Source organism: Stegodyphus dumicola, chromosome 4 (assembly GCF_044657685.1).
Source record: "Stegodyphus dumicola isolate Sdum_Otavi_A_Nest chromosome 4, ASM4465768v1".
NCBI lineage: Eukaryota > Metazoa > Arthropoda > Arachnida > Araneae > Eresidae > Stegodyphus > Stegodyphus dumicola.
The window spans coordinates 168717150-168744125 of record NC_140771.1 but is presented as its reverse complement, the minus strand read 5'-3'; the positions used below and the strand labels follow the sequence as shown (position 1 = coordinate 168744125).

Here is a 26976-nt window from a genome sequence, read left to right as displayed (position 1 = left end):
ATGAAATCTTCAGATTACAGTAAAAAAATCTGAGAGTGGAATTTAAAAAAAATTTAATGTTTGAAGATTTAAAAGACATAAAAATCGCACACTTTAAAAAAAAAACTAAAATTATGCAATTTTTAAAAGTGCATGATTTTTATGTATTTATTTTTAAATTTATATTCACAATTCATGGAAATTACAGTTCAACGCCGGAAGAAATTTTAAGATACGTTAAAAATCATAAAACTTAAGCGACTATTAAGACTATTTCTATACGAGAAAATTCAGAATTATGACAAAGCACATAAGCCTAAGGATACAGATGTCTTCAGTTAAAGCGTTCTAGCAAAACTAACTCTATTCACGTTATACGTAGCAATGACTACTAAAATAGCCATGCAGCCAACCAGGGATTTTAACCTGGCTGAAACTACCCGTTTTAAGGGTTTTGTCCATTCAATGATGTTTGGGACCAAATTGGAAGGGGACGGAGTAGAATTATTTTGATTTTATTTCATCATAAGTTAACGCCGTAGCTGAGATATAAACAATTAATATTTTTCTTCAGTAATTCAGTTATTCAAAACGTAGCTCTGCATTTATTTCATTCCATCGCTTATGCACGAAGTTTGCTACAAATATTCCCCTCGAGTAACAATACTTTTTATTTTATCAGGATATCAGATATACTTATTGAAAAGAAACGAAATATAGTCTAGAATCCCTTGTGCGTTTTGCCACACCGAGCCTTACTGATAATTTTATAATAAAACCGTTATATTTTCGTTTTATTAGTTTTTTTATTTTATTTTAGTTTAATTAATTTTTTATTCCAGTTGCATAATGTTTGTCATATGCAAAAAATACCGCTCACTTGTTTTACTCATTTACTTTTTCAGTGGCCAAAGTGATCTTGATTTCGTCTCCGAGAGTTGGTAAGTAACCATTTCTTTTACAGTTGATGCTGTCTAAAAACCTAGCCAGCGAAGTGGCCGAGGGAATATTCATTAAACAGTAATTTTATTGTGATTTGAATTTACACGGTGATTTTCATGGATTTTATTTGATTTTCTAAGCTTTCGCAAGTATCAAATTATTTTCATGAACGTAAAATGAACCCGCGATTTTCGAATACTTTCCTATATAATTTATTTTATTATTTTCTTAGAATTGCTGCATTAGTTTTATAGCTAAATAAGTTTTTATACTAAGATTAATTATTTAATATTAATTTATTAAAATATAATATTTATGTAATAAATTCTGAAAAATTACGCAGCAAAAGTAATCTAATTCCAAAATCCAAACCAGATCTTGGCCTTTGTACTACTCTAAATACTGCTGAACATCTTAAGCACGAAAAAATAATTTCGCTGTACTACTAAAAAACAAAATAAAATCAATAACCCAAATTCTTGTTTTCCAAATGGGCACCCTTAAAGCAGAACATCTGAAATAAACCGGAACTCAGACGCCAGAATATTTTATCAAAATATGGGTGTAATGGACCACAGGCACTAGCAGCGAAAAAACGATTTTCCTCAATTCCATACCAATTTGGTCAAGATATATCTAGGAAACTGAATGCCGAAATTCCCATATGACGTCGGGAATAAGCCAAAATATACAATAAGAACGAAGAGTACTTTTAAAAGAAATGAATTGTACCAACAATTTATTTAGAACTGACTATCGTGAAGATATCGCGATGCTTTCAGAAAATCTTTTTCAAGTATGAAATTTGTATACGATTGATATAAGAAATTTAAAAGTATGGACTATTTATGTAAAGAGAGAGCCCTCGATGACCTGCTGTACCTGAAGAACAAACTGACCGGGTTTCTGACGCCTTCCAGGAAATCAGCAAAAAGGCCGTTCACCAAAAATTCATTTTATGCAAATAACGATTGTTGCAGCACTTAAATTGAACACGAGAAAACAAAGTTAACCTTTTCACTGCAGATGAGACCATTTTGTCTATTGAATCCCGTCACACACGGTGATCATCTATATAGAATTTAATGAGAATGACGGATGGTATATAGTATATAGTGAGGTATAAAACAGCATGAAAAGAAATTACCAGACAATTATAGTGTTATAGAAATTAGCATATGTATAAAATGAACAAATCAGATGTGTCAGTTTTATATGGGAGAATTACCTTCAGTATGGAGTGTGATCTCCCCTAGAAGCAATACAACACAAACAGTGATGTGCGATGCTGTCAATTATGCAGTCTATTAGTTCCGTAGCATGTGAGTGACATTTCTCTTGCAAAGCAGTTGTAAGAGTGGCAAGGGTTTGAAAAGGATGACCAAGAGGAGCTATACGTCTTCCTATAGTATACCAGATCTGAATCCTATCCAGCACCCCAAAATTGCTGGATAGGATTCAGGTCCCCAGTGATCGAGTTCGCCACTCCATGCGCTGAATTGTTTGCTACTGAAGATAATCATCCACGATGCGAGCGTCGCAGTCCTGTAAAAGGAAATTATCCCCTATTGCCTCGGCATAAGGGTGCACACAAGCATCAAGGATGTCATCTCTATAGGCCTTAGCATTCATGTTTCCACCCGAAAGATATGGAGGTCGTGGGTCCACCCAAAGACATGCTACTCCAAACGCAGACACTGCCTCTTCCGTATGCATTTCTTTCACGGATGTTTGATGGATGATAATGCGTTTCAGGTTCTTTCCAAATCAAGTAACGCTTTCGAAGCTAAAGCTGAACTCATCCGTAAAGAAAACAGCCCTCCACTGATCAGCTGTCCAGTGGACATATTGACGTACCCACCTGAAACGTTCCCTTTTATGACGTGATGTGAGCGGCACGCAGATAACTAGCCGCTTCGAGTACAGATCTCCTTCGGGAAGCCCTCTAGCACAGTTGACGATGACACCAACCTTCCAGTGGCTGCAGCAAGAGAGGATCTGAGTTGAGTTGGAGTTGAGGTTGTAGTCCTTTGGCCGCATAAAAACAAATATCAGTCATGAGTGCCCGTCGTAACGGTTGGCAGTCCTTGTCTTAACGTCTTGAATGCCGAATTTGTGGTTAGAAATTGTTACCAAAGTCTATAACCCTCACAAAGATTCCCATTTAGCCATTTGGCCATTTCTGTATGACTTTATCCTTCCTCTAGTTTTCCAATAGCTCTCCACCGCAGTTCTTCGGGCAAATTATGCCAGGAGGTCATTGTTACAAATTGGCTATCCCAGATTTCTTATCTCAGTAACACACGAAATTTACAGACTTGCTCTGAAACATGCAATTTTATGCTCCTTGCAGATTACGTATTTTGATTGCAGAGCCACTAATTTGCATACTGCAGCTTTTATTATGATTAATTCCCAAAATTAAGTGCACTATCACTTTTGAAAAACACTGTAGATTTTTTATTTCAAACCAGATTATTTATTGTTAGAAATTTCGTGCTAGATCTAATACACTGTATGTTTACCTTCAGATCTAGTACTTTATACCTTGTGAGAATTTGGAATAAAAATAACATGGAAGAGTTAGACATACGAATTTATATTTCATTTTGAGAGCAGTAGGAGATGGTATTTAACTAGTTAGATCAGTTTTAACTACACTATATAATTCGTTAATTGAGCCGTTTTTCTCTTTTATCTAAGAAAAAAACAGTAAATCTAAATTTAGAATATGACTCATAATTGAATATCGCTTTCTTCTTCTAATTTCATCAGTAGAGAATATAATGAAAATTATCATAAAATATTTTATTAAATCTTAAATGTTATATATTACACTAACTGAAAAGGTTAATCACGTCGACCTTGTTCAGATTTTAGACTTCGAAAGTATATATCTAAGCACCAGAATAGAAGCTCTTCTAAAATGAATAGGCTATTAATATTATCAATATTCCCATCCAAATTAATAAAATTAATTTGGATGGGAGTGAAGTTCCAGAAAGCGACATCAAGACACTTAAAAATGAAATACCATTTTTGTCATAGTTTATTGCATTTAAAATGGTTCAGTTTTGATCGATTTATAGTGATTAAACTTTAGAACGAATTATAAATCATAATTTGCGTTTATATAGCTATAGTACGTTTACATTTACAAAAGTATCATTACCCAATTACTGGAAGATATCGTGCTTCATTAGCATGTAGGGTTTATATTTATTTTAACTAACATTTATTTTAACTTTAAGCTATCTTTCTTGTCAAGCCTTACTTTCCCCTGGAATTGCCAATGCCAGAGTATGTAAATTTTAGTAGAACGCGCAAAGTATTCAAATTTTTAGCAGAAGTAATTTTGAGTTAAATAGAAGGGAAACGAGTTTGTAGGTGTGCTTTCTTGATTCACGAGCGTGAAGGTTGCTAGGTAGAAATTTAAGAACCGCGTGTTTCGGCCTGTGAGCCTACTTCGGCAGTTAGTTGAATCGTTCAACTTCTTATTAAGAAAGTTTGCTGAAATCTCAGCTGTATCTTAGAACGCGGTTAAGTTAGTCACGTTTAGAGAGCCTCGTAGGTAGTGACTTGTTATTATTCATTTTTTGTTATTTATTTATTTATTTTTTGTTATTTATTTATTTATTTTTTGTTAATTAGTTATTTTTTGTTATTATTCTTATTTTTATTTAACCGCCGGGTCGGCGTAGTTTGTGAGCGTCAAGTGAACGCATCTGTAACTTTTAAAGTGGAATAAAAAGGGAGTTAAACCCTTCTTAAGAGTTTGTGTACTTTCCAGTTCATAGCAGTCACTACTATTGTTGCGGGCAAGTTGGGGCCGCGCAACACCACAAGCGCGTCCATGTCTCTTGATGTTCCAACAGAACCACCCTAAAGTTATGAATAACCATTCCTCTATTTTTGTAATAGATCTCTCGCAAGGTTCTTTCATTTTGGCAAGTTATATGAACTCATATCCTGAAAGTATGGCAGATATTCCTGTAACTCCCATCTCCATCATTGCAGGAGATTCGTAATAGCGCTTACATTATGATACCTCGCATTATAATGAAGGAAAGTGGGATTTTGTATTACTAGTAAGAGCCTTCTTCATCTACTGGGTGCTGGACGCAAATCATGTTTCAGTTAACAAATTTTTTCATCCCACATAATAGTGCGTGGTTTCATAATGCAAGTGCTGTTACGGAGCTGCTGCCACGTTAGCCATTGGGAAGTCCTGACAAATTCCAACCATACTTACTCAATATTAGTGCGTGTGACTATGACTTCCTTTTTAACTGAAAAAATAAACTGTTGGAAGGATCCATTACAACGTCGCAATGCATCCATTAGAGGAGAGCGCAAGTTACCTGTGCTTTAAGGTGGCCACTATGGGCAGCAACAGTTCAGAACTGAAGTACGAACCTATGCTGTACTACACCTTTCAGGAATTTGTCAGAAGATTATAGACATGACACGCGATTATACTTAATCTTTCAGAACTACCGACATGTTGCCATCATTTTATATCAAACCAAACAAATGTGGCCGTATTTGATTACTTAAAAGGGATCGGCCTTAGACTGGGTTTTGAGTCGTACATTATTAACACCTAGGAACTCCTCATAAACTTCATTTTATAATATATCTATAATAGATTATCAAACCTTTTTTCATAATATATCATCTTACTATTATTGCTTTGTCTAATTTTGTTATTACTATCTAGATGCTTATGGCAAAATCTGTGGCAAATTTGGACTGATCAAAATGTTTGGTTCTACAAACATCAAACTTTTCCGAAGACTTATGCGTTTCTCATTGGATGGCAAGTGCGGTTGCAACATTTTGAAACGTGAGTCTTTTAACATTATGTAACAGAAAAATGTTTAAACAAATAAGAACAAAGACCAGTTTTCATTGACAGTCTTTTTATTTTAAAATTCTTGATTACTCATGAGATATGTTCGTATTATCTTCTAAATTTTTGTCCTAATAAAATAAAAATGTCCTTTTTTTATGATCCCTGATATTGTATGAGAAACTTTGCTCACTTCCTCTTTTAAATGAATTCCTAGGGATAATATCCTAAGTTTCCTTTTGCTGTTTATGAATTTGGTATCTCCCTTGATAGATTATCAAATCGAAATAGCCTTAATGCAAAAGGTATTTCAGAAAAAGAAAAAAATAAGTCGTGACTTTACATTCATTGATTCAAATAATATTCAAGGCCTTTTGTGCTTCTTAATAATAAAGTATAGCAGTTTTTCTAGAACTTCACAGCTTCGGGAAAATCAGTACTCTTGTCGCGAATCATGTTCCTTATGACTCATTTTACAGCTTCCTCGAGTACGCATTTCAATTCACAAAGTCGATAACTTTTTCAGTGTCAAGCAATAAATCCCTAGCGCAGCGAAACTCCATTCAATTTCAAAATCATATATGGTTATAGTGGTTCAAGAGTGGGATGCCTCATCGTAAAGGTGCCGTAAATTTTGAGCAGGTCGACCACTGTTAGATAAGATAGAAATTTTTGTAAATATGCTCCTGCATAAAGGTGCATGCACATCCAAGATTATTTTTTTCGTGAAAAGCTATCTTCAAGGTGTGCGCACATTTATGCCGGATCACTGCTGCCTGCATCTTTATGAATATCGCTTTTTACAAAGAAAATATACGTTTACACAGATACGTTTACGCAGTCCACGTATAAAGATTTTGTCTTTTCGAATAGTGACTAACTTGCATAAAGATGCGGGCAGCTTTATGGGGAAAGAGCACTGTTGTAAAGAGGTATCTTCAAGTAGACCAAGGAAAAAAACTTAAAAATAAAATAAAATAAAATAAATAATAAAAAAAAAACGCTTCTTCACATGCTTCAATCACAAACGCTTTAATGATATGAATGTAAATAATTTTTGACTGTGGCACTAACTGTGTCTATCTCTGATACTGCGTTCGAGTAGTAGAAACTATGCTTTATAGTACTTACAGATAAGGGAAACCATGAAAACAGATAATCTTCAAATTTGAAAATGCAAAATCTTCAAACTTTCTTCTTGATATAAACACTTCCCCTAATATCTGATTTTCGCATAAAGTTTGTAAATGTATCACATTTTATTCTAAAATTTATTGCTAAGATTCAGTATTATAACTCAAACGATAATTATTTTAACGAAGTTTATTCGCATTCGAGCGAAATGCATTAACAGTTCTGCATTGTTATATTTCAGCTTCCCAAGAGTACCTGCTCATTACCCATGAGGCTGCTTTCAGGACAGATGGCCCTTTGCTTGGCAAGATATCACTCTCGATACATACTATTCTTGTACCAGGTGATAGGATTACCGAAAGTATTGTTCCGAATCTTTTGAAAGCCTGCCATCCCGAACCTTCTCCAGTTCTAGCGGAACCTCCTTATAAACCACCTCCTCCGCCCCCGCCTCTTTATGGACCACCTCCTCCACCGCCACCTCCTCCTCCCCCACCATTGTATGGTCCACCCCCTCCTCCGCCACCCCCACCTCCGTATAAACTTCCGCCTCCACCCCCTCCTCCTCCTCCCCCACCTCCTCCTCCACCCCCACCTCTTTACGGACCACCTCCACCGCCACCGCCTCCTCCACCACCTCTATATAAACTTCCTCCACTCCCACCCCCGCCTCCGCTCCCACCCCCTCCTCCACCCCCGCCTCTTTATGGACCACCTCCACCGCCACCTCCTCCTCCACCACCTCTGTATAAACTTCCTCCACTTCCACCACCGCCTCTTTATGGACCACCACCTCCGCCACCGCCCCCTCCACCACCACCGCCTCCCCCTCTGTATAAGCTTCCGCCTCCACCACCTCCTCCACCCCCGCCTCCTCCACCACCACCTCCTCCTCCACTCCCACCCCCGCCATTGTATGGTCCACCACCTCCTCCTCCGCTCCCGCCTCTTTATGGATTACCACCTCCGCCACCACCTCCTCCACCGCCTCCACCCTTGTATGGTCTACCTCCTCCGTTGCCGTTACCTCCTCCTCTTCCACTTCCACCACCTCTGCCTTTATATCCACCCATCCTTCCCCCCAAAGCAAAACCCTTACCTCTTTTGCCACTTCCTTTACCACCTGAACTCGCCAAGTGTTTGCTTCCTCAGACTTGTCCGAAGTGTCTACCTTTGGCGAAAGCAGAGCTCAGTGCAGCATACTGTTCTGCGGATTTTGGTAAGTACATGCTTCCCTACATTCTCCAAAAAGTTAGATGTCTTGGCTTTAGTTATCTCTCTTTGTTATCATATTTTAATTTTGATGAATTATTTTAATTTGCTGCTGCGTGTGGATTTTAAGTCAGATTATAACATAGGATGACCAATTTTATGGCACTAAAGGAAGATACCCAATAGAATATATCCAAACAAAGAACTGTTATTTTTATATCGTTTCGTTCTAATGCTGATATGAATTCTATAATGGAAATTTCAAGGCTTTATTCGCTAATGTTAGTACAGAGAAATTGGTATCATGTAAACCAATAACTTTCTTCTTTTCCCGAAAATCATTAAACAGCTTTATGAGTTAGGGAAATAAAACGCTTTGACAACATTCATCATGCATGGAATGATTTGAAAATATCCCTTGGCCCTACTTTAAACATATTTTATCTCTTAATAAATATTTATATATATAAAACTGTTTCTCATTTGACGTATCTCCCACCTCCGTCAAGGTGATCATTCACTTCAGGTTACGCAGAACAAATTAGGAGAGGTAAGACATTAAAAGCATTAATTCACGCAGAATTCACTTTTTAAATGCAAACTTACACACCTGTTTCTTTATAGATAAACTATATTTCGTGAGATTGACACACAATAACCTTTTTCGAGAAGAAAAATTTGGCATGCTGGTCTTCCAATACTATAATTCTTTACTATAAATACACTCTTTATTCTTTACTATAAATACACTCCTTAGAAAGTAGAATAAGGGTTTTGCTGAAGTCTTTGGAACATTTCTTGACTCATGTTTTTGAAACATATATTATAAAGCATAACGGAGTTTAATTTTCAATAAGTTTAATTTAAATAATAATATAAGTTTAATTTTCAAAATAGTCACAATATTTAATTTTTTAAATGTTGTGTAAAATGAATTTTTCTTGTTCATGGAATTTTTTCTTAGGTTTTAATACATTTAATTTATTTATTTATTCATTTATTTTCTTATTTTTAGCTTTGCTAGCCTTGCTCAATATTCCTGATCTCGCCTTGCTGAAACCAGGTAAACAGCATTTTTGAAATAGATGTTAATGGCATCATTCAAACAACATTCCATAATATCGTTCAGATTTTCGGTGTTTGTTACTATAAATAATTTAATACAACCGTTATAGGAAATTTAAAACTTTTTCACAAAAAGTTTTGAAGTAATTTATAAAAATCTTTATCCTTGAATTTTTTTTTTTTTTTTTTTTTTTTAAATCAGATGATTGAGAATGTAGTAGGCAGATAGAATTAAGAAGAGGGAAAATTTATCAAAACCAAAGAGATAGTAACTGGTGCTTCCAAAATAAGGAAAATAATAACATATTCATCTCATTTATAATAAAACCATCTCATTCATAACCGATTGCCGACCCAACATCGTTGCAGAACGTTTACTCCTGCTTCCTGGTGACAAATGATTACCTCATTGTTTCCCTTTGCGTCCATAATTCCGTCCTCCCGGATTTCGACCGCGCTGGTGAAATGGCAGCCTGAAATCAGTCGTCGACAAAAGCTGTACTTCGATTCAGCTGATAACGCCGCGCTTGTGCGATAAATCAGTTATAAATAAGTATTGGTGTTGGTAATAATACCATACAAGTGTGTCAGTGCCAAGAAGCTAAATAAGATACTCAGTTAATTGTTTCATAAATATCAATAAATATTCATCCTAATATCAAAGAAAATATTTTAACTTCCCTGATGCTTTTAAGATTAGTTCTAGTTAACATTACAGACATCGGTCAATCTGTCTTTACGAATACCTTACAGACGTTTTTAGTCAATTTAAATTTAAAAGCTTTTTATTTTTTGATAAAATTTGGAAAAGAAATTTTTTAAATAAATATAATAAAAATAAAATAATTATCTGTAGGTATTAAAGTGAACTACTATAATATTTTTAAAATATCCTTATTATTACTATCAAAGAACTGAACGCCTTCAAAAAAATCTTACCAAGCGAAACTCAAAATCATTGAAAAATTTAAGTTAACTGCATGAATTTTGTCAAAAGTCTTAAAAATGACACTTCTTAGATGGGAAAATATTTTTAGCAGATCTCTTTAATCTACGGTCCTCTGAATAACATGTCCCACATTCTCTATTACTTAGCCTGTATTTCAAGAATGTAAAAATTTGGGAAGTCTACATTTGTAATTTACTGTATTTAAAAATTTTTCAAAAATTCATACGCCAGGTATTGAAATTATTTCTCGAATTTAAAGCTTTTGATCTAAGAAAGACATTCGAAAACTAAGAGAATAATTTACTGATTAATTTAAGTTTTAAGTTATTTTGTTACAAATTCTTTAAAACGCATCAAAGTGAGTTCTTCCACCAGAGGGTCACCGGAAAAAAAAGAACCCGATCTATCAGAAAAAAATCTACCGAATACCAGAAAAGCCATATACTAGATTTTATTTTATCAGGGAGAGAGAAAAATTATTTAGTGCGACGATTTCGCGAAGTCACGTGTATTTATGCAGGATGTTCTACAGGATATTCAACTGAAAACGCAGTAATCTCAGACGACTGTCAGAAGATGTTGAAAAAGGTCTCTCACCTTGTCATAGAGCTACCATACGCCTGAAGTTGGGATTAAATACCTTATTTCCGGAGTCATTTGCAAAGTCATTAGGTTTATAGTTACATGTGACATGAAAAACATGCAGTACATTCATAAATAGGTTTAGACAATGAATAGGCAGGGTAAATAAGGCTTAAAATTGATAAAATTTTAATTCACAATTAAAATTTGTCAGTTAAAATTGAAATAAATTTCTAATCAAATTTATTTACTCATTTATGAATTTATGGATTAATTCCTCTCCTTAAATATTGAAATTTAGATTTGTATATAACTAAATACAGACAATTTGGGAGAAGAAAAAATGAAACTTTGCTATTTTCATATAAGTTTCAGTCAGAAATAAAAAAACCGCGAAAAGTGAACAGCTTAGTAATATTTTACAGATTAAAAGAATATAAAATTATGATCTGAAAAACAAAGTATGACACTTACTTCGCTGTATTCTTCTCATTGCAATTATATACCGTATATACCCGCGTATAAGTCGAGATATTTTAGACAAAAAAAAAAAAAAAAAAAAAAAGACTTCAAAGTTGGGGGGGGGATCGACTTATACGCGGGGCCATAAAAAATTTAAAAGAATCGGAAGTTCAAAAATTTCTTTATATAATGCAGTTGTTTTCTTCCTGCACTCAAATTGGACGACTTATCAAATAAGTCACTTACCCAAGCAATAACTGAATAGTTATGAATATTTCAAAACACCTAAAAACGACTGTGGCTGTAATTCCGGGAGGATTGACATCCGTCATTCAACCTCTAGATGTCTGCGTCAATAAGCCCTTCAAAGTAAATGTTAGAAAATATTGGGCAGAGTGGATTAGTTCCGGTCGACCAACATTTACAAGGGGAGGCAACATTAAAAAGCCCGATATTACATTAATTGCTCAGTGGGTTAAAGATGCTTGGAACGAAATACCCTCTGAAATGATTATAAAATCATTTAAAAAATGTTGTATTAGCAATGAACTAGACGGCCCGGAAGATGATGCTGTTTTTGAAAGTGAAAATGACGACGAAGGCTCTAGTAGTGATTGTAACAATACAGAATTCGAGACTGAAAATATGTATAATGATGAGCCAATGACGACAGAAGAGTTCTATGAAATGTTTGGCGAATCTGACCATGAATCGGACGTTGAAGGATTTTGATTTTGTTTATTTACCAAGGTATTTTTTATCGTATATTTACTTTTTTTTCTCAGATGATTTTGAAAAAAAGTTTTCGAAGTTTCTCGATCAATTTCGGAAGTGGGGGGGGGTCGACCCTTATACGCGGGTTTCTTACTTTCTACGAATTTTTTATGTCGAAGTGGGGGGGGGGTCGACTTATACGCGGGTATATACGGTACTTATTTTTAGATTTAATTTGAACGGTACTTCCTCTGACATTATCACATAATTTGCTTTTTAAATTTAAAAAGCAAAACCTAATTCTGTTTTCGTCGTGTATAAAGTTACATCCGAATTTAAAGAATTACGGTAAAAATTTGGTTAATAATCAATTAATATAAAAAAATTATGAACTATTTTTAAATATTTTTCTAGAGGTAGGTAATTTCTACTTTGCATATTTTATCTTCATTTCACGTATTAAAAAACATAGCAAATACACGGAAACTATTTTAATAAATTTGTTTTCAGCCTTATATTAGTGGCATTTTACTTGCACCTGATTTAAAATCATAGATGATAAGTTTTCTTGATATTAGACATCTCAGTATTTTTTAAAATAAAAATGCGTTTTTTCAAGCAAAAACCGCCTGTTTGCATAATTTATGATTTTGGCTCTCTTTAGCTTCTGTGGCGGCTTTAAAAATTTCTTGACTTTTATGTGAAGGAGAATTGATTTACAACAGTCTGGATAATATGCATATTTACCATACTTATTCATTATTTCCTACTTTTATGTTATAGTCACAAATAGTATGTCCTATTATTTTTACAGCAGCCAAAAATTCTTATGATGGACCATCCTGTTTGAAGTTAAGTGCTAAAATCCTTTACGATATATCCAAAGGTTTGGACCCCAAGTTGCTGAACCTCGAACTCCCGCTTTTACTGCCAGTGAACTGCATATGCCTTCCAAAAATAAAAGGTACACTATTTACAGTTTTAATTATTTGTAGTGATCAAACGATTGGTGTCTATCCTATGAAACTGGGCTAACCATATGTATAGTTTGGAAAGAGAACAAACAATATATATGGTTAGCCAGTTCCAAATCTTTCTTGTTCTCAAATATGGTTTTAAAATATGTTTATTCTATGAATATAAACAAATGGGTGCGTGTGCTTTTCCTTTCGTATTCTTTCGACTGATAAATTTCTTGAAAGTAATTAAGGTCTTTTTCCCAAAATGGACCAAACGTCTTTAGGAAAGGCGAAAAGTCTCTTTATACTCACTTTAAAATTATCAAGCAAAAGAACTTACATCCTATGGATACTAAACGTGTGTGTGATCTACTAAATGTTGGTAGCATAGTGATATGTGTCTCTACGTTCGATTTCTCATCCCTGTTAGACGGGTCTACGGGTAGCTGCCGTTGTGTAACCTACGTTTGGCTTTCTTTGAAAAGCTAAAAAGCTATTATTCCATGTGCAGCCACAGTTTTTGCCATTTCTCTCATTAATATTTTGTTCTAAAAGCACTGTTAGTTATATTAGAAAAATATCTTGTCAATTGAGTTGCAAAAATGAAATAAGCCGTCAATAAGCTTCACATCGTAAGTTTTAGTTACCAATCAATTAGTTGATGCTTATAACAATGAGAATTTTATATAATATTATTTAACATTCGTTCATTGTTTCCTTCAAGTCTTGAAATCAATTCTGCCTCCCCTCCTATCGACTTGATTATCTTTATTTTCCCTTATAAAAGTCTTTGCGATGACAATATAATATTCCACAGGAAAAGTTTTAAAATTCTGTGAGGTGCTTTTTAATTAGTGTCAGATTTTTATTACATTTCCTTGTTCAACTTTCAAAACTAATCGTCGCAGAATTTTCATCTTTACGTTATGGGATAAATTGAAAAAGAAACTTCCAGTTGAACTTCATAAGGAAATTTTAACGAATTATGGCGACTATCCAAAATTCATTCTACCTTTTTCAGCTGTCATACATAGAAGTGCAGTTCCTAACAAGAAATATATTTAAATAATAAATTTAAACCTTCACCGTCATCAGCATCGTGATTTTTAATGTTGGTCAGATAGGATTTTCTGTATCGAATAGTGATTATTATGATGAAAATAAAATTTTTTACAAGAAAGCATGAAAAAAATCATATAGCTGAAAAATAAATTTCGGCTGAATACTACGATTTAGCAAAAGATATTGTCAGAACTCCTCGGAAATTTGAATTATATAGTCAATGTAAGAAATCACAGAGCCACTCAGTCTCTTTTAGTTGAGATTTGATTTTAGTCCATTAGACAATTTCAGTTATGGCATATAGCAAATATAAGCCTTTTAATGAAAGCAGTTTCTATAAATATATAAAAACGGGGCAAAATAATTATCAGGCAGTGGAGCATATTTAATATTTAAGAAATCTGAGAGTACATGTCCCACTGCTGTGTCAAAAGTTCTTTCACTCATTCACTAAAAACAGTTCAAGGAGAATGTCCTCATAACAGTGCTCCGTCATAAAGTTATAGTGTTCTCCAAAACAAAATCCTTCTCAAGGATGCTCTTGCATAAAAGTGATCGTATCTTTAAAAAGACGAGTTTTGAACTTTAAGAAAATTTAACTCAATTAGCACACTCTTATGCCGGGGCACTGCTACGCAAGTAGGAATTTTATTTGCTTTATTAATTAGAGCAGAAAACGTAAACATTACTTGTACGCTTATGGAAAAAGGAAGCTCTCTTATGTAGTTTTTTTCCATCAGTAAAACTAATCTTCATAAGGGTGCGGGAACTTTTATGCAGGACACTCTTGTAAAGGGTCTTGGATTGGTCAGCAGTGGAGGACTTTGGTAAAGACTTTGGCATCTTTATGATGGGTCACCGTAATGACACGGTCCCTTTGAAGGACATACAGTCTCTCACTGCTCTTCTTATAAGATGACTTCATAGAGCATCTGGAATTGGGGGTGTCAGATACAGCGATAAAAAATATTCATATAAAAAGTCCAGCGGACCACGTGAGTGCCCTGAAAAGCCTGAATCTTTGAATTCCATTTCTGCTTATTATTGCTTCGAGCCTCTCTAAATCATGCGCATAACATGATAAGTGTAACTACATGAATAAAAACCATTTGTGCGATTTTTTAAATAATATAATTTTCAAAGAAAGCCGTTTCATTACTGAAAAGTGCTGGACTAAAAATAAATTTAAACAGAAACCTCATGAAACTTCTATATACAGAAAGAAACTTCTTATTTTTATGTCCATATCGTGTGCACTTTCGCAAGAAATTATTTTGAAGAATAAATATTCAGTGCCCGCCAAAAATATCGCAAACGAAACGTCGAGGAAAGAAAACGCAAGCCGAAAACGCAGTTGAACAAAATATCGTGGGAGAAAAGAAAACATCACAGTTTTAAAACTTCGTCATAGAAAAATATCATAAATATCATGGTAAAAAATAAAGCACCAACAAATTATCGCATGACGATACCATCACAGACGTGTGTTTTGCATACTTAAAAAGTTGTAAATGTATACTCCCATACATTGTGAGCGTTTTAAGGAATGAGGAATATTTTCAGCAAAGTGAAAGAAAACAATTTTAATATGAGTAATCTCATGAAGTTGCTTGTCTTCCCCTTTCCAATCTTTTTTCGAATATAATTTTTCATGAAAAACTACCAATACGCTTTTATAAAAGAAATCGATTAAATAATGATATTTAACAGTTAACTGAATAATTTAAAATTTAATTAACTGCTATGCGTTTCTTATCAATTTTCAATTTTTGAAGGCTTAAATTTCATTTTTCTTTTCTGCAAAAATTTATTAGATAATTAAAAAAATATCAAAAAAAAAAAAAAAATTTCCTAATTATATTTTGTCCTCACGTGTTATTATGGGAACATACATTTACAGCTTTTAAGCTCATATGTTATTAAGGGAACATACATTTACAACATTTAAATGTACATGTTTGTAATATTATCATCATGAGATTACTTCTAGGTGTTTTAATTTTTACCATGATATATTTAGGACGAAGTTTTAAAACTGCGATTTTTTTAACCGCTTTATTTTTTATCACAATGTTTTTGTACCAGGATGTTTTAGAGCTACGATGTTTTCTTCTTGCTTTCTTTTCTCCCACGATTATTTTGTATGAAGACATTTTCATCTTGCGTTCTTTTCTCTGCGACGTTTAGAACCGCGATGTTTTTGCCTCTAAGCAAATTTTGATCCTTCAGTACCTTAAGATAAAATATACCACATATCATTCGCGCAATAACTCCGAATTATAAGCTGAGACATTTATGAATTTAATAAGTAGCACAGATTTTGCTTACTAAATTACTTCTTTCACAATAAAAAGGCCTGCTTTTCACGAGCTGTAGTACTTCAATTGGAAGTCATATACCTTATATTACAAAAAATGCATGTTCTGCGTCAACATAAAACTTTTAATAGTCTTGGATAGAGATTCGACTCAGGAACCCGAGCCTTGTGGCCACTTATGAATCCACCCATCTGTGAGGCACCTTAAGAATCCACCCGCGTATTATTAATCATTACACGTTTCCTGGAATGTTTCCAGAACAAATGATAAAAGAACTTCTTCAAAACATCAAGAAATGTCGAGATAAAAGAATACATCTATAGGATCAGATCAATTTAAAATGTGTTTTCCTGAAAGCAGTATGCCTGGAATAATTAAAATGTTATGTCAAAAACTAATTGAAAGCTATCTTTGAACTAGCACTCATTAGCTTCGCAAGTAAGCTGTCTGAGAGAACTATATCATTTATTTTTTTAGCAGATGCAAACAGGAAAGATTGGTAAAATTCCCTATTTTCATCTTTTTAATGAGGCTTTATTTGGAATATTATGGAAAATAAATAATAAAACGATATACATATATGAGTGTGCGTGTGTAAGATATAAAATATGAAAGAAAATTACTAATTTAGTAATATCCTTTTCATTTCATTTTAGTCCTTTTCATTTTAATTTGATTATAATCCCTTAAAACTAATTAATCTGAAAATTAATCCCAATTATGTCATCTGCAAAGCGACGGCTCTTTTCCAATCACCATTCAAAATTTAAACAAGATAAGAGATTTTAATTTAAACAAGTTTTTAATTGAAACAAGACTATCACTATAAATATGCGAGCTGCTGAATATGCATTTGCTTTCTGTGTTGTCTCTTGCTGAGTTGCAGTCGAAAAGCCTCATCTCATTTCATTCGTTAGAACTTGGCGATATTTTTTTACGTTGGGATAAAGACCGCAGGTTAACGATCCTGTCGACTCATCTAGCTGTAAAGATTTATCTCCATGTTAGACGAGAGCTTTAAACTTTAACTGTTATTCCATGATATTTTTGATACACATCTTCAATCACATATCATTTATGGGTGCGGTAAGCACCCCCACAATTTTACATAACGTATTACATCTTTAAGCGACAGAAGATATAATCAAGAAGACACGCTCTAGCAGGGCAAGAGAGAGTAGAAAAATAAGTACGTATTTAACAAATAAGATTATATATAAAACTGGTCTCTTTACTTAAATTTTGAACGGTGACTGGATAATAGCCTTCGCATTGCAGATGATATAAAGTGGATTAATTTTCAAATGACACTATTAGTTTCAAGATAGGAAAACCATGCATGCTCTTGCTAAATTACAGTTAGTATTTTTTTTCCTTGTATCTGACATATATAGAGAGCCTATATGTACTTCATATATATGATAAAGAAAGCCTATATACAGTGTACTCGAAAAATATCTGGCCAAAAAACAAAAGCAGATAGAATACCTCGAAACAAGTTGAGTTTGTAACGGGATGTGTGATACAAAATGGCACGTTAATGTAATACAGGACGCTCTTGAGAGAAAGACGCGTAAATTACCAGTCCGCTCGGATTCAATTAGTACGGAGCACTATGCGAAAGTGAAGTTCACTGACATGCATTTTATCTATAGAGCTGGGAGCTGCGGTTCAGACATAGCAAAGCAAGGATACAATGAACTGAACAGAGGTACGATGAACGATTCTCATCGACCAGCTTTAAGCAACTGCTTTGTTTTCATCTGCAACTCGACAGATAAAATGCATTTCGGCAAACTCTTCTTTATGATAACGATGCATATCACTCGAAATTCACATGGAGAATAATACTTAACGCCAACAAAATGCTTTTATCTCTTCCATCCAATAACACTCTCTACCACTTCAATGAGCTATTTGGGAACACATATTCCATTACAAAATCTGTTTATTTTGGTCTGTATGTTTATTTTTGTCTTTTATATTTTTGCAAATATATGTTTTCCGAGCACCCTGCATGAAGTCTTTCTCTCTCTCTCTCTCTCTCTCTCTATATATATATATATATGCTAGAAAATAAATATATAGAGACTTTCGATTACATTTGCTGCCAAGTTGAAATCAGTTTTTCATAATTATTAGAAAAGCTAACATTTTTAATTGAATAAAATAACTTTAAATACTAATATTTTTATGGTGAAATATGTAGTTTTGAAAAATGTCTTTCTCAAATCTAAGGGAGAAGAAACATCTGTGTTTCTTGGTAAACTTCAAAATTTCCTCCGGCAACACTGCGTGCTGAGAGGACTATGAGTGATCATGTGATTTAAAGGTAGAGGGGATGCAGAAGGTACAGTCCATAGTGTAGTACATAGATCTGAAATCGTTTGCTGATGCAACTCTCAAAGTAAAAACATCGACGCGCAAAGTTTGTAGGGAATAAAAGTGTTTCATATTCATCTCGAAATGGACGCACGAAGAGATATATGGTAGAGCGAGGAACAGCATTGCTATTATTCAGAATCATCAGCTTATTAAATTTCGAAAAAATGCAATTCCGGATGACCCTAAAAAGCATGGATGCAATTTCAAGAACTTACATGGAATCGATTTCATCCAGCTTCTGACTATGCTCTTCCTCTATTAATCAACTATCTCTTCGCTTGATTTTAGAGATAATTTCTCCGTGAAATCTGTGACACTTCCTGCCTGCAGAAATTTGGCATGCGTGCATGTTTGACCCTTTTTATATTCGCGACTTATTTTGAGGATACACGCCATTTCAATTTCTACTCACCAGCGCATGTTACTCCCCAGAAAGCATTTCACGTTTTCTTAATCGATGCCATCTTGATATCACCTGATCGCTCGAATTCACGTGCTCCTCTGCACACTGTTTCCAGATAAACAGTGTAGTGTGAAATGTTGACACGTTGCTATGCATTGAAATTTTATTTCACTGAAATAGTTCTACTCTTTACTAAGTCATATTGAATACTGAATTTAAACGGGGAATTATCCTTTTAAACAATTTATACGGAAAAAAAGTACTTGGTTACCTTGTGCTAAATAAACGTTTAATAGATAGAGGTTTGTAAAAATAAATATCATGTGAAAGGGGTCATCGAACTCATTCTCAATATTTATTAAGAAGATTTATATGCTGTTTCAAATTGGAAACCCGTATTTCTTGGGCCTGTTACAGGACCTGCAGTTGTGATTCTGCTCGGCACTTATGTTGCATTACCAGCACCTCCTGCTGCCCAGCTGACAAAAGATTTCACTCTAATTCTCCTACCGGCACCTAGCAGTATCACTCTTCCAAGCTGCCTTCCTGGCCCACCTGGGCCACCCAAACCTCCTCCACCTTTACCGGGAATAGCCTGTCCTACATATATGCCAGCATCGTGTCCTACTTGTGTTCCTGCATTAGATCCTCAGCTATTTTCTCTTTTCTGCACTGCCAAATTGGGTAAGTATTGAGGGTTTGTTTACTTTCTGGAACATAATGCTTTAGTGATGTTAAGATTCTCATCCTTTAAAAAAGGCGTTTACACATTATTAGGACGATTTCGGGGGAATTAATGTTTCAAATTTAAAGAGAAGTTTAATTAATGTTTAAAATGTAAAGAGGATTTTTTAGATGTTAGATCTGATTCTATTTTCTGGACAAGTCAGCATCGTGATTTCCATTGATAGAAGAGCTTTTCGCAAATTTTCCAGGAGTATTTTTTCTATTCCTTTTCCAATACTTTCCAGTGTCTATCAAATAGCGGTGGGTTTGCGCTGAGGAAGAGCTTCTTTCAAGAAACCAGAGGAACCAGAGTCTATAGGTGACATTTCAGGGGACTTCTCAGGAATATGTTCCTGTATCAGTCTTCATTTTTTGAAGGAATGGAGCTACACTTTACGAAGTATGACCTGTTGCTTTGTTTTGATGAAGTTTGACTCTCTGAAAGTCATTAAGAAATGGAATTTATTCTGTAAATATGGGATGTAAAACTTTATTTTGATAGTATGTTGAGTTGATTTTAATATTTTTCTATATTTTGAATATTTTTAATTTCTCAGTTCTTATTACTTTTGATTTCCCACGTTTGGAATGAAGGAGTGAGCACGACCTCTTTAGCTAAATGGTCAGCAGTTTCATTTCCTTCGATTCCATTATGTGTTTTTACCTACACGAGTTGGACGTATGATATACCTGGTATTGTATAATTACTCTCGGATGTCTATTACGAGAGGAAAGGTGTAGCGAAGATTTAGGATTGCCAGAGGAGATGATTTGCTGGCAGAGTAGATAACTGTATATGAATGATTTTCTATTGTGGTTTGCTCATTGATCCTTAAGATGGCCAATTCCTCCGTCTAGAAGACGCTATTGAACTGTTGCATGTGTCCTTTCCAGATATTTTTTATTTTATGATCTTTGTATTGGGCACAGCACAGCCAAATACTTCTTCCGTCATTGAGCCACCAGTACAGAATACTCGTGCATCACACAGAATGAGGTGGGCTCTTGTGCTATTGACATATATTCCATGTCCATTCTAACCTAAGTGCAGTTGATTGAGGTATTTCTGATGTTCGTAGAATGCTGGGCAATATATAGTGTTATGAAAAGCTGCACCTTTGCGTAGATGTAGGTAAGGAGTGATGATGGCTTCCTTTTCAGCTCGTAAGTGCGATGGGTACAAAGGCGCGAGTAGTATTACGGCATTGCTGGTTGTACTACAATATCACTTGCGTATATTTAGCGCAAATGAGCGTTGAATCTTGAAAAGATGCTTCGGTTTTCGACTTAGAGTGGACCGTATGGCTGCTGCATACGGTTTTATCAAAGGACGATTTTATCAAAGACTGTATAGTATAGGATATTGCTGACGTGCGGGTTTTACCCCTAGTTATGAACTTATCTTATTGTGTTACGCTTTGATCGAAGCTTTATTGTATTACGCTTACTGTAACACGTTACTGTAACACGTTAAATAATGCCTCTAATTATTCTTAAAGTTACAATCTTCTGAAAATTATCTAAACAGATATAGAATATCAGAATAGGTATGGAAAATGGTCCATTATGTTATGATCCCATGCCTACTTTTTTTTTTTCTTTTGGAAACAAATTTTTTTCCTTAGCTCCTCAGAAAGAAGGCTTTTTATTTGGGATATAATTATTACGTCTTGAGTGAAACAGTTCCCATTAATAAATTTTCAATAGCCTTCCTATTTTTCATCAAGCATATCAGTAATTAGGTTAAGAAATTTGGTGATTTGAAGCAAAAATCTAGAATCTGTATATATAAAAAGAAACTCATCTCCAACTTTTTATAGACATTTTTATACACTATATCCGAAAAGTCCTTACCCGGCCTTTAATTTCGCAACCATTGGTCGTAAACATATTACTAATTGAAATAATATTTGAAAATAAAACCTAAAAAAAAATAAATAAATAAAATCTGAAAGCTTTTAGTATTCCCAAAGGGGCGTTTTTTTTAACGTTTTGTGTGTTATCGCACTTAAACCACATAAAATTCAATTCAACAGCAATATCACAAAATATTTAAGAACAGCAGATGTTTAGAATTTCCTATAGAAAATCTCCCATGCTGGAAATAAAAATGTTTTTTTTTTGGTACAATGCTCTCATTGTTTGCTTTGGAATCATTGAGATTGTGAATCAAAAATTCGTTAAAGTTTTACGAAATGTGAAACAGGAAAAAAAAAAAAAAATCGAAATTCAGGAGCCCATGTTCGGATGGATGATTACGTTGTTCCAAATTTTATGGTTCTAGATACCGTCATTGTTTCAGAATGCGAAAAACATACCTACATTCATGCACATTCTTCTTTATTTAATTTCTTTTAAAATAGTACAGGGCGATAATATTTGGTGTTTACATTGATTCAACGAAAAATCTCGTTTCCAGACTAATAGATCTTCTCCTTTGGGCTAAAATGATTGACTTCGTACGGCAAGAATTCATTAAATATTTCATTTGAAAAAAATTTGATTTTTGACGCCATTTTCAATTTGCCTAAAAGAGTCAATTAATAAATATATCAAAGTAATTACGGGTTGATTTTCCTTCCTAAATGCCATTTAATGAGATTCTTTTTTGAGTGCTAGTACCTTTTAGTTAATAATTTTTTTTTTTACTTTTGGAAAGTATTTTTATACAAGTTTATAAGTTTTGAAAGCCTAAAAATACGTTATAAACATTCTAATGAAATGTTATTATTTCAGAATCATAATCTCGTAATCGTACAGTAAACAGTAAACCAGTACCAGAGCTCCATTTATATGATATATGGAGCCATACAACATTGAATACTCTATAATATAGCCATACAACATTGAGTATTCTAGCACTAGAGAGAATCTATATTAAAATCTAGCAATCACACAGCCCAAATCAGACTTGATAGGACTTCGATACGGTCCCTGCCGAGCTAAACGTCCACCGATGTTTCTTCTCTTGTAAACGCAGTTTCCTCCATATTGTCCACTTCCAACGTATGGGCAAAGCTCTGGGCCAAAGCTCTGGCCAGCTCTGGGTCGGAAGCTCATAATCGTACATTGCACAGGAAGGGAGGATCAGATCCGTATCATCGAACATCCATTACGCGATTTCCACCATCCTCCTGAGGCAGGCACAAGGAATCTGAAGCTCCAATTGTATACTCTTTCTTCTAAGTTTACTATTACATAGCCATCATACTGTCCTAGACAGACTTGACAGTACCCTTTTAAGGTCCCTGTCGACGCAGCGCGGACCACTATAGAAACAGTGGTTCTCTGCATAAGCAGAAGAGCTCATTCATGCATTGCTGCCCCTACCCCACGTCGAGGGAGGACCTACAGAGGAGAAAATAAAGCAACAGTAAAAATAAAAATCGTAATCGCACAAAAAATTTATTAAAATACAAATATCATTTTTATTTTAGACATAATATAATATTAATTGGTTACTTGCCAATACGAAAGCCTGCCAGTGTTTTTTTGAACACGAATTCTGTAAAATTCTATGAATAAGATCCCTATTTTGAAACAAAATTCACTGAGCAGTATTTCTCACAATAATCTGCATAGAATTGCTTATCACTTAATCTCCTAACAACAGAAACCTTTTCCTAAATTTATATCGTATCTTTAGCTACGTACACATGTAAATTTTTCATTCTTCAATTTGTGTACGGCCCCTAAATATGATACCTGATTTTAGTATCAAATATCTCAACAAAATGCCAGTTGTTGTCATACACGAACCAAACGTTATTTATTTGCATAGTTATGTAATATTATGTTCTAATTGAGTTCATAAGAATAATTGTAACGTGCAATGAATGTAGTGTATTTAAGTTATGCGATATTATGTTCTAATTGCGTAATATAATTTATGTAGTATTTTATGGTACAGTATTGTTTAACAGTAACATTTTCTATTATGTTCTAATTGAGTTCAAAAGAATAATTGTACTGTGCAATGAATGTAATGTATTTAAGTTATGCGATATTACGTTCTAATTGCGTAATATAACTATGTAGTATTTTATGGTACAGTATTATTTAACAGTAACAATTTATATTAGCAGTAATATAAGTAATATAATGAAACAAAAGTAAGTGTTTTGCTTTTAGGAAACTAATATTGTAATTGAGAATAATATGTGTATCAATATTTCAACTATGTTTTGCTTGAGTATTATGTTCCTTTTAAGTAGTAACTGGTATGGTGCATGAATAACCTTGTGCATTATATTAAGAGGTAATGATTAAGTATCATGTTTTATAAAGATTTAACGTGCAATTTTTCTGTATTACCAATGTTCTATGTTTTCGTATGTCCAATGTTTCTATGCAAATTCATGTTAAAATTAAGTATATATGTATACTCAATTAATGTAAAAGCTCTGTATGGTATAGCATGCAAATATATAAATAATTGTATCTGTCAAAAGGTTTGAAATTTATGAGTAAGCACATCGTCTTAGCCCAATTACAAAAGTCCATTTCAATGTGTGCGGTATATATGAGTGGTATTTCGTATTTTCAGCCATTATAATGTAATATTGCCGTGTGGCGGTGGTGCTATGAAGTATCACAAAGCAATCTCTTGCTCTACTTAGCAAAACGTTAACATATGTATTGATAAATGTATATGCAATGACTGATTATGTCGTTATTCATTATCAATGTTTACATTTTTGTATAATATTTTCTTAATTAAGTTGTATGACACAAATTAGTTAATTGTAATATTTCTATGTAGCATTTTGTGCCTCTTGAATTTACAAAGCATGAATGTACTTGAAGGATTTAAATTTAAAACGGTAACATGTAAAAATGAGTAGCCCATATTCAGCAGAATAATGTATAAAACTGCTGCTACTCATTATCAATAACTGCAATTTGTATTTGTAATCTTTTTGTATGACATATTTAAGTGTAATTGTAAGACTTATTTTTAAAAATAGGTAATACGCCAAACACGCGTAGCCCATAATCTGTACAAATTGTTAATACTCTTAACAGGAGTTTACATGTGTATGTGTTTGTGTATATGTAATGGTAAGTTCAGTATTTGTAATGTATCCTTGCAGCATCATGTATGATTTGAATACATAATGCATAAGCGTACTTGTAGAATTTAAATTTCAAACAGTAATATGTACAAAGTGAATAGCCCTTAATTTGAAGAATAATGTATTAATTGTTATAACTCATTTTCAATGTCTGCATATTTGTATTTTGTAATTTATATCTAAACAGCATGACATATATAAGTGCAATTGTAAGATTTATATTTGAAAGGTAATTTGTCAAATACGAGTAGCCGCACAAATTGTTACTACTCTTAACCCAAATTTTGCATATGTATGTTATTGTAATAGACCTATTGTTTGGCGGATAACCAGGTATCTTTAATGTCATAATTCTATAATCTTATTGTGATCAACTATGTAATTGTATGTTAACCTATGTAGAGATTCTGCCCTTGTTTGGCACTGTACTTTTTATTCCTGGAAACAAATTAACACTGGACCCGGCATTTTGGCTTAGAGTATCCCTCGGGAGCACTTTGGTCGGCTGGACTGCTACCCGGATGAATAGGGTGCTGGGTCTGGGCGTCTGGTGCGAGTCTCACGTGTGGCCTTATTCTGGCCTTGCTCTGGATATTGGAGGACGTGACGCTAAACCAATTAACCATAACGGTAAAGGGATGGTGCCCACGTCCCCCTAATCCTAATCCTACGAGTATAAAAATTTCTTAAATAAGTACAGAAATGTATAAAACGTATAAAAAGTTAAATTTCGTAATCTTTATAAAATTAATTTCTTTAAAGGTAAAAATACAAAAACATGAGTACTTGCGTCATTTAAAGCACTTTCATATTATATATGTCTAACGTACATGTCTAGCTTATGACCAATGGTATGACGAACTATTACGAAAATAGAGCCCTAGTAAAGACTTTTCTGGATACGGTGTATATCTACTTGTACAGTGAAGAATTTTTTGCTTACTTCTTAAAGAATTCCTAAATTAATACGTAATTTTTATAAAGCGACTTATGGATACTTCATAAAAGTTAACATTTCATAATAGAACAGTGAGATATATATTTAATTTTACTCGAAAAGTGATTTTTTCGAATCTAGCCGTCTATTCAAATATACTTGTTGTGTTACTTCCTTTGATGTGGAAAAGAATTTGTTTCTGTAGTATTCTACAAGCACACAGTTTAAATTATAGATAATCAAAATCTTATGTTCAGTTTCTGTATTATTCTATGCTTTATATTCCACACGCCTGAACAAAAAACATGAAGAATTCGTATTAATTTTATATCTCATTTGTCTTTATTGTCAAGTATAGTAATCTCAACTTATTTCTTTCCTTAGGTTTAATTACGGAACTTTTGGAGGCAGGTAAGGTTTTTTTTTAATTCTTTTTAATTTTTAATAGTAAATAATGTTACCTTTTTTTTTTTTTTTTTTTTTTTTTTTTTTTTTTGATGAAAAAAAGGAAGCAAGTAAAATGTAATAAGGGGGAGAAAGTTGTTATTGAAAACATTTCAGGTAACACTTATCAGAAGGTATTTTGCCTTTGAATTAATAAAAATAAGTTTTTTTAAAAGATGCATCGGAAAATAACCTTTCTTAAATTCCATACTTGATCTTTTTTTCCTTAATTTATCTCGGCAAAATGTTCTGCAAATAGAATAAAACCGTGATCGGAAGTAAAATTACACAAATGAAAAATAGAAATGCTCTACTAAGTGCCTTTTTTTGGTAAATTATATATGGCTTTAAATTTCAAAGATTAAAATGTAATACAAATTAAGGAGAATATTTTAAGCCTTTATAGCAACAAACTCAATGCAGTCAATTTTCAATTATACGCTACCAATTATTTTTTACAGCTATTTAGTAACTGACTTAACATAAAGCGCTCCTTTGAAAATTACGCTTTCCCCAAGCCGCTTAAAGTTAATACATTATAATGTGTCCAACAACGGCCGAGCGGTAAGGACGCTGAACACTGGTAGTTCGGTCCGAGGTTCAATCCCGTGAACGGGCTGGTTGCATGGGCGTTTTCGTGGTTTTCCCCATGTGTAAACATGTATAGAAGCCAGTTTCCCTTAGAAAGGCCTCCCTTTAGACAGATAGCCCTCGTGTGCCTTGCCATCATTAAATAATCAAATCCATTTTATAATGTATTTGCAGAAAATACTTTA

The 26976-nt window shown here is 33.8% G+C and overlaps 1 protein-coding gene across 5 annotated transcripts in view; it reads left to right on the top strand.

Moving 5' to 3' along the window:
- Positions 1-26976, top strand: part of LOC118197130 (uncharacterized) — a 135818-nt gene that overhangs the window by 17941 nt on the left and 90901 nt on the right. For all 5 annotated transcript variants that reach the window (XM_085815753.1, XM_085815752.1, XM_085815751.1 and 2 more), the window contains exons 4-10: positions 885-920; positions 5642-5767; positions 7149-8126; positions 9135-9182; positions 12706-12855; positions 19436-19702; positions 26141-26167. In XM_085815753.1, the coding sequence (XP_085671879.1) occupies positions 885-920; positions 5642-5767; positions 7149-8126; positions 9135-9182; positions 12706-12855; positions 19436-19702; positions 26141-26167 (1632 nt within the window). The remainder of the gene's footprint in view (positions 1-884; positions 921-5641; positions 5768-7148; positions 8127-9134; positions 9183-12705; positions 12856-19435; positions 19703-26140; positions 26168-26976) is intronic.